At 39.9% G+C, this 10,502-nt stretch overlaps 1 protein-coding gene across 1 annotated transcript in view; it reads right to left on the reverse strand.

Annotated features, from left to right (window-relative positions):
- The window catches only part of LOC114765963 (polypeptide N-acetylgalactosaminyltransferase 18-like), a 61,798-nt gene extending 51,593 nt beyond the window's left edge, over positions 1-10,205 (reverse strand). The window contains exon 1 of the mRNA XM_028956530.1: positions 9,817-10,205. Coding sequence (XP_028812363.1) covers positions 9,817-10,054 — 238 coding nt within the window. The 5' untranslated portion in view covers positions 10,055-10,205. The remainder of the gene's footprint in view (positions 1-9,816) is intronic.
- Positions 10,206-10,502: the final 297 nt, after the last annotated feature.

The raw sequence follows: 10,502 nt of genomic DNA on the forward strand, positions 1-10,502 counted from the left end.
TTCTCACACAACCACTCAGAAAGACTACCAACTCTTTATTAAACTCTTGCTGGCCATCTACAAACCTCAATGATGGAGGTGTAATTCAAATCAAAACATTTTTCCTCATGCATGTACACACAAACCTAATGCATGCACCATATATTTTTCACACATCTACAGTCGTGTGAAAATTAGGACACCCTATGAAAGCCTGTATATTTTAAAATATTTTAATGATATTGAGGGATCCAAATAATATAACTATACAATTAAAAATTAAGAAAAGCCTTTTTAAAACTTTCTGTGAAATGTAATTTAAAAAGAATGCAATTTCTGGTGAGGAATAAATAAGGACACCCCCACACATCATCCCACTTAAAATGGTTAAAATCCCACACAGCTGTATCACGTGAGGTGCATATGATCAGTACATCGTTACCCAGCGTTGTAAAGGGCTACCAAAGGCATCTCACAGAGGTTATATCAGCCATAGGGGGCAACACTAGTTATTAGGGGGTAGGGTGTCCTAACTTTTTCCTCCATTAAACTACACATTTTTGTTCATATCTTTTTTTTATGATTAATTTTTTTTTTATTTTTGTTGTTAAATTGTAATTAAGTCACTTTCTTTTCCAAATATACATAATAACATTGGACATTGATATGTGAACATTATTTAATGGGGTAACCTCATTTTCTCACATGACTGTACCTACAAACCTCGCACATACACCATATATTCCTCACACACCTACATACAAACCTCGCTCATACACCATATATTCCTCACACATCTACATACAAACCTCACGCATACACCATATATTCCTCACACACCTACATTCAAACCTCACACATACACCATATATTCCTCACACACCTACATTCAAACCTCACACATACACCATATATTCCTCACACAACTACATACAAACCTCGCTCATACACCATATATTCCTCACACATCTACATACAAACCTCACGCATACACTACATACAACCTCGCTCCTACACCATATATTCCTCACACACCTACATTCAAACCTCGCACATACACCATATATTCCTCACACACCTACATTCAAACCTCACACATACACCATATATTCCTCATGCATCTACATACAAACCTCACACATACACCATATATTCCTCACACACCTACATTCAAACCTCGCTCCTACACCATATATTCCTCACACACCTACATTCAAACCTCGCACATACACCATATATTCCTCACACACCTACATTCAAACCTCGCACATACACCATATATTCCTCATGCATCTACATACAAACCTCACACATACACCATATATTCCTCAGGCATTTACATACAAACCTCACACATACACCATATATTCCTAACGCATCTATATACAAACCTCACACATACACCATATACTCCTCACACATCGACATACAAACCTCGCACATACATCATATATTCCTCACACATCTACATACAAACCTCACACACACACACACACACACACACACACACACACACACACACACAACACACACACACACACCATATATTCCTCACGCATCTATATACAAACCTCACACATACACCATATATTCCTCACACAACTACATACAAACCTCGCACATACATCATATATTCCTCACACACCTACATTCAAACCTCGCTCCTACACCATATATTCCTCACACACCTACATTCAAACCTCGCACATACACCATATATTCCTCAGGCATTTACATACAAACCTCACACACACACACCATATATTCCTCACGCATCTATATACAAACCTCACACATACACCATATATTCCTCACACAACTACATACAAACCTCGCTCATACACCATATATTCCTCACACACCTACATTCAAACCTCACACATACACCATATATTCCTCACACACCTACATTCAAACCTCGCTCCTACACCATATATTCCTCACACACCTACATTCAAACCTCGCACATACACCATATATTCCTCACACACCTACATTCAAACCTCACACATACACCATATATTCCTCATGCATCTACATACAAACCTCACACATACACCATATATTCCTCACACACCTACATTCAAACCTCGCTCCTACACCATATATTCCTCACACACCTACATTCAAACCTCGCACATACACCATATATTCCTCACACACCTACATTCAAACCTCGCACATACACCATATATTCCTCATGCATCTACATACAAACCTCACACATACACCATATATTCCTCAGGCATTTACATACAAACCTCACACATACACCATATATTCCTAACGCATCTATATACAAACCTCACACATACACCATATACTCCTCACACATCGACATACAAACCTCGCACATACATCATATATTCCTCACACATCTACATACAAACCTCACACACACACACACACACACACACACACACACCATATATTCCTCACGCATCTATATACAAACCTCACACATACACCATATATTCCTCACACAACTACATACAAACCTCGCACATACATCATATATTCCTCACACACCTACATTCAAACCTCGCTCCTACACCATATATTCCTCACACACCTACATTCAAACCTCGCACATACACCATATATTCCTCAGGCATTTACATACAAACCTCACACACACACACCATATATTCCTCACGCATCTATATACAAACCTCACACATACTCCATATATTCCTCACGCATGTACATACAAACCTCGCACATACATCATATATTCCTCACACACCTACATTCAAACCTCGCTCCTACACCATATATTCCTCACACACCTACATTCAAACCTCGCTCCTACACCATATATTCCTCACACACCTACATTCAAACCTCGCACATACACCATATATTCCTCACACACCTACATTCAAACCTCGCACATACACCATATATTCCTCATGCATCTACATACAAACCTCACACATACACCATATATTCCTCAGGCATTTACATACAAACCTCACACATACACCATATATTCCTAACGCATCTATATACAAACCTCACACATACATCATATATTCCTCACACACCTACATACAAACCTCGCTCATACACCATATACTCCTCACACATCGACATACAAACCTCGCACATACATCATATATTCCTCACACATCTACATACAAACCTCGCTCCTACACCATATATTCCTCATGCATTTACATACAAACCTCACACACACACACACACACACACACACCATATATTCCTCACGCATCTATATACAAACCTCACACATACACCATATATTCCTCACACAACTACATACAAACCTCGCACATACATCATATATTCCTCACACACCTACATTCAAACCTCGCTCCTACACCATATATTCCTCACACACCTACATTCAAACCTCGCTCCTACACCATATATTCCTCACACACCTACATTCAAACCTCGCACATACACCATATATTCCTCACACAACTACATACAAACCTCACACATACACCATATATTCCTCACGCATCTACATACAAACCTCACACATACACCATATATTCCTCAGGCATTTACATACAAACCTCACACACACACACCATATATTCCTCACGCATCTATATACAAATCTCACACATACTCCATATATTCCTCACGCATGTACATACAAACCTCGCACATACACCATATATTCCTCACACAACTACATACAAACCTTGCACATACACCATATATTCCTCACGCATGTACATACAAACCTCGCACATACACCATATATTCCTTACGCATGTACATACACTCACACATACACCATATATTCCTCACACATCTACATACAAACCTCGCTCCTACACCATATATTCCTCATGCATTTACATACAAACCTCACACACACACACACACACACACACACACACACCATATATTCCTCACGCATCTATATACAAACCTCGCACATACATCATATATTCCTCACACATCTACATACAAACCTCGCTCCTACACCATATATTCCTCATGCATTTACATACAAACCTCACACACACACACACACACACACCATATATTTCTCACGCATCTATATACAAACCTCGCACATACATCATATATTCCTCACACACCTACATTCAAACCTCGCTCCTACACCATATATTCCTCACACACCTACATTCAAACCTCGCTCCTACACCATATATTCCTCACACACCTACATTCAAACCTCGCTCCTACACCATATATTCCTCACACACCTACATTCAAACCTCGCACATACACCATATATTCCTCACACAACTACATACAAACCTCACACATACACCATATATTCCTCACGCATCTACATACAAACCTCACACATACACCATATATTCCTCAGGCATTTACATACAAACCTCACACACACACACACACACCATATATTCCTCACGCATCTATATACAAACCTCACACATACACCATATATTCCTTACGCATGTACATACATACTCACACATACACCATATATTCCTCACACAACTACATACAAACCTTGCACATACACCATATATTCCTCACGCATGTACATACAAACCTCACACATACACCATATATTCCTTACGCATGTACGTACACTCACACATACACCATATATTCCTCACACAACTACATACAAACCTCGCACATACACCATATATTCCTCACACAACTACATACAAACCTCACACATACACCATATATTCCTCACGCATGTACATACAAACCTCGCACATACACCATATATTTCTCACGCATGTACATACATACTCACACATACACCATATATTCCTCACACATCTACATACAAACCTCGCACATACACCATATATTCCTCACGCATTCATTTCAGACAGAGGGAACTCAGGTGTCCTTGTTTCATCCTTCCAGCAATAACAACATTCGATTTTGTGGAAACCGAAAGGTTATTTGCTAAAAAAAAAATGATTTTAACCATTTTTTCTCATTATTAACATTTTAGCAGAAATACAGATCTGTTTCTTTCATGATTAAAACCAGTAAACAGTGTGTTTCCTAAAACTGCTTGGGTGAAATATGATAATCTCTCCAGGGCAAGGAGCATTTGAAGTGAAGGACTCATTTCTTTCATGCTGTTAATGAAGCATTCTTCACCACTGAGAGGGTTTTTCATCTGATTTGGTTTTTAAAAAGCCCTTCGTTTGATTTGATTAACATCCACATTTCTCACCAAAGTGAGAGCAGCATCATTACACAATCCCATAGAATGTCAGGCTCACACTCCAAACCACACCTTCTAACTGCAGATTTACCTACTGAGACAACACAATGAAGAAAATATTATGAACTAACTACATCTGCTACATAGCAGTGAAACATTGTGAAACACAGCACACCTTTAGTGAGCAGTGGGCAGCCATGACAGGCACCCGGGGAGCAGTGTGTGGGGACGGTCCTTTGCTCAGTGGCACCTCGGCGGATCGGGATTCGAACCGGCAACCTTCTGATTATGGGACTGTTTCCTTACCAACTGGCCAACCACTAGTGGGGGAATATTAATTTGGAATATTTTAATGTACAGTACTGCAATGTTGGAATTATTTGTCAGTGGCCTGCTGCTGCAGCACTCGCACGCAGAACACATGCACTAATGGACTGAGTACCTCATTTCAGGACACACTCACTACATGCACCACAACCGTGCACCTCCTGATCACAATCCTTTAAAGGTCTGGGACACATGCTAGTGGGTACCTAAGTTATGCTGAGGCTGCGTATGAGTGAACTTTTGTTTCTGATTTAGTTTGTTTTTAATAAACACTGTTTTTGCTTTTTAGAACATTTACTAAGACTAATTTCTCAAAGAATGTAAAAGAAAGTGCTGGAAAGTACTTCCAGCTCTCTGACCCTTCTGAATGTTTCTTGCTGAGACCGGAACTAAAAGACAAAATCTTTTTGATGATAAAATATTAATGTTGGAAAAAACACAATTAAATAAACCTTCTAGTCTATGAGTATTTACTATGTCATATCCGCCAAAGTGCAGAGCAGCTCAATTGTGCTGCAGTTATCAATTATTTTGTAATGTGAAGGTGGTAGTAGCCTAGTGGGTAACACACTCTACCTGTGAACCAGAAGACCCAGGTTCAAATCCCACTTACTACCATTGTGTCCCTGAGCAAGACACTTAACCCTTAAGTTGCTCCAGGGAGACTGTAAGTCTGATAAATGCTGTAAATGTAAATGTAAATGTAATATTCAATTTGTAATAATCAACAGATTATTCCAGTGATAACTGGAGTAATTGGATAAAACATATTGTAATGTTTTTGTTTAAATGTATTTAAATTAATAAAAAAAATAAAAAAAAAAGGTAAACTATTAACAAAATCTTCATTAACTTAATTCTGGAAGGAATATGTAAAACAAATTTTATTTAAAACCCCCAAAAAATTTATTATTAAATAAATAGCAATCATTGGTTAGACTAAAGTGAAGTAACAATGTCATTTTTTTTTTTGGTAAATCTTTGGTGAATCTTCGTTAAAAGCCAAAAAAAAAAATAGTGTGTATCGGTTTCATACACCCCGTTTTTCAGTTTAAAAATCCAGTTAAAATCCCATCATATGTTGCTAAAATGTAATGAGACAGATCAATAAAATAATCAGAGTTTCTCAATGTTTCAGCCATCTAAAAATGATTATGCACACATACATACAGTACAGACCAAAAGTTTGAACACACCTTCTCATTTAATGTGTTTTCTTTATTTTCATGACCATTTACATTGGTAGATTCTCACTGAAGGCATCAAAACTATGAATGAACACATGTGGAGTTATGTACTTAACAAAAAGTGGAGACCTGGCCTCCACAGTCACCGGACCTGAACCCAATCCAGATGGTTTGGGGTGAGCTGGACTGCAGAGTGCAGGCAAAGGGGTCAACAAGTGCTAAACACCTCTGGGAACCCCTTTTGTTGGAGAAGCATTTGAGGTGACGAAGCTCACCGAGAGAATGCCAAGAGTGTGCAAAGCAGTAATCAGAGCAAAGGGTGGCTATTTTGAAGAAACTAGAATATATAACATGTTTTTCACCTTTTTTTGTTAAGTTTATAACTCCACATGTGTTCATTCATAGTTTTGATGCCTTCAGTGAGAATCTAACAACGTCATGAAAATAAAGAAAACACTTTTGGCCTGTACTGTATATCACTGTATGTGTAAGACTGTATATAACAAGTAAGCCCTATTAAAAGGGTTAGACGTTGCTCACACGACATCTATTACAACGGGTATTCACTTCATGTCTGAACAACCACGGCATCAATTACGCATTCATATTCTGCATGACTTGTGTTTGACTCATTTTCATATTTCATGTTTCCAGCATTTGTTTTTCCAATATTAAGAAGTGAAAGTGAAAAAATGAAGTGATTTGTTGTTACATTTGAAACACTGCAGCACAGCACACAGTGACACAGTGAGATGTGGCACCTCAGTGGCACCTTAGCAGCTCAGGATTCGAATCAGCAACCTTCTGAATGATCACAGGTCCGTTTCCTTACCCACAAGGCCATCACTGCCTTACCGCAGGTCCCACTCAGGCTTTGGAAAACTGATGGAAGATGAAGTTGGGTATTTAAAAATGAAAATATTGAGGATCTTTTAAAGTGAGAACTTTTGCTTCGTTGTTAACCATTTATGAACAACCACATTCTACATAAAGCAGCCGTGCTGGTTTTCTTCATGATTGAGAACTTCTTGTCACGCTCTTATCTTTGTAACATTGTTTGTCCTTTTTGTAGTTGGTTATAATTGTCGTATTTAGGAAAAGTCAGTTTTATAATAAAACAAATGTATTATTATATTAAAAAATATATTTTTGCATATTCATCAGTCAATGTTTTTAAATTTTCTGGCTTATAAAAGTCAGTTGTGGTATAAGTGAAGAACTGGAAACTTTTTGTATGTTGAGCTAAAGGGCTCATTATGGCCCAACAGTAGTATGAAGACTTTAAATTGGGCCTAGGCTAGGTTCAGGTTGCAACAGACACTTCCTGTCCCTTCCCCTCTCTCATCCATGTTTCAATGGCACTACTGAAAGCCTGAGCAGCCCACATCATTACTTAATGATATTAATATACTAATAAAAGTATGAAATGTACAGAAAGTTAACATGCTAAACAGAGGTCAGTTCTCCTGCTGGCCAGGGATGTTACACTAGTCTCTTTTCATGATTTAAAAAATATAACCAGCTTGAATAACACTGTTCTGTTCATATTTCTGTCTTCTTTTACAGAAAGCTCTGCCATTCACAGTCCTCACAAGTAAGACCTTTAGCCTTATTTAGGCCACAGGTAGACATCTTTAAGGACAAGTGTGAGAGGGCTGTGGTTTATGCCCTAAAAATTACATATCCATGTATTCATGATAGTAATAATAAGCACCATACAAAGTTTTACTATATGAGTTTCTTTTAAATCTATTGGAACGTTAATTATTTTTTGTTCTGTGCTTTAAAGTCATGAAAGTAAAAGTAAGTGAAGTGATTGTCATTGTGAAACACTGCAGCACCTTTAGTGATTAGTGAGCAATGGGCAGCATGCTCCCCACTGTGTAGAAGTGGAGCTTTAATTACTGGCAGAGTGCACAGTTCAGCTGAGCTGGGTTCATTGTCTCATTCTATTGTGTGTGAGAAATAAAGACATGCTGCTGATGATGCTGCTGCTGCTGATGGCTCATTCTGCTCAGCACACTCATCTCTAACACACTAATGGTGGCCTAGCGGTTAAGGAAGCGGACCCGTAATCAGAAGGTTGCTGGTTCGAATCCCGATCGGCCAAGGCACCATTGAGGTGCCACTGAGCAAAGCACCGTCCCCACACACTGCTCCACGGGTGCCTGTCATGGGTGCCCACTGTTCACTCAGGGTGATGGTTAAATGCAGAGGACAAATTTCACGGTTTGCACCATGTGCTGTGCTGCTGTGTATCACATGTGACAATCACTTCACTTTATTGGTACAACTTGCAGTACAACTTTCATTTGAGTTTTAGAAAAAAGAGGGATATGAAGTTTTCTTATAAACACGCTGCACAGAACAAAGTAATCTTCACATTAAAAGAAGTAAAAATGGAGCAGCTGTGCGCTTGTTCACCATTGGAATTAAGTGATATGTGGAGCACTGCAGCCTACAGCAGATGTGCTGGACAAACCCCAAAAAATGAAGGAAAACTGGGGCAAAACCTGCAAGAAACAGCCCTCACATCGATACGAGGGCTCTTTAATCCACTTACAATATAAAGAACAGGATTACATGCATACCTACAATGTAGGAATATGGAGAAAATTGCCAAGAATGCACAGAAATATTTTCAGAAATGGTCCAAATTCTACAGACCTTGAGGGCTCTGCAATTGAAAGTGAAGTGAAAGTGAAGTGATTGTCACTGCACATGGTGACACGGTGAAAGGTGTCCTCTGTATTTAACCATCGCCTTTGGTGAGCAGTGGGCAGCCATGACAGGTGCCCGGGGAGCAGTGTGTGGCACCTTGGCGGAACGAGATCGGATCGAACCATCAACCTTCTGATTACAGGTCCGTTTCCATACCTGCTAGGCCACCACTGCCCCAATTATTTCAACAAGACACAGTATCCATCACAATATTAACAACAATCACCTGATGATCTAATTCTTATTATTAACACCAGAAGCATCCATTTTATACAACAGACAACATAATAATAGAAGCCCTACAAGTACTAATGAATAGATACATTACATAAGAACAGAGAAACATTAATATCTCTGGAATGTCCCTATCTAGTAATAATTGGAACTGTATGATAGTTAATAATAAAAACAGTTTGTCCTTCCTACCTTGTATGTGCTGGTTGACGACATTCTCCAGACGGTCCAGCCGCTCGATAATCCGCAGAGTTTCTCGTTTCTTGTCTCCGTCCAACTTTTTTTCCGGGACTGGCATCGGCACTTTGACGTACACGCTGGCGATGTAATTCGTCACCCAGCCCACGTACAGCAGACACACGATGTTGGTCATGCCGCTCAGGATCACGCACGTAGACACCAAAGTTTTGGTTCTCCTGGAGCACGCCATTCCCACATCCCTCCATACAGAGCGCTCCTCGGCGACAGACAGGTGGCCGTGCGCAGCTACCGCCTGCCCCTCATTCCAAAAAGCAGCAATTCCTGCCCGAAGGACGCCGCTTCCAGCGCGTCCACGCAGCCCACGGTCGCGCGACAGGAGGCCGAGCCGCGAGGGCGACCGGCCAATCAGGCGTGAGCGACGGAGAGCGGTCGCCCAATCATCGCGCTCGCCTGAAAGGGGGCGTGTCCACATGGCTCTGGCGCAGAAATAGAAATATGAACCCAGGATTTATTTTCGGCTGCTTGTACCCAGGTGCACACAGCAGTGGAGGTACCAGTGAAATATAGGTCGAAAGCCTCTCCTGGGAGGTGGTTTAACCTGCTGTCATCTGATATGACCATGTGAGAACAATGGTGGACAATGGTGGACAATGGTGGACAATGGTGGACAATGCCGT

The sequence above is a fragment of the Denticeps clupeoides genome, chromosome 16, assembly GCF_900700375.1.
Source record: "Denticeps clupeoides chromosome 16, fDenClu1.1, whole genome shotgun sequence".
NCBI classification, from domain to species: Eukaryota; Metazoa; Chordata; class Actinopteri; order Clupeiformes; family Denticipitidae; genus Denticeps; species Denticeps clupeoides.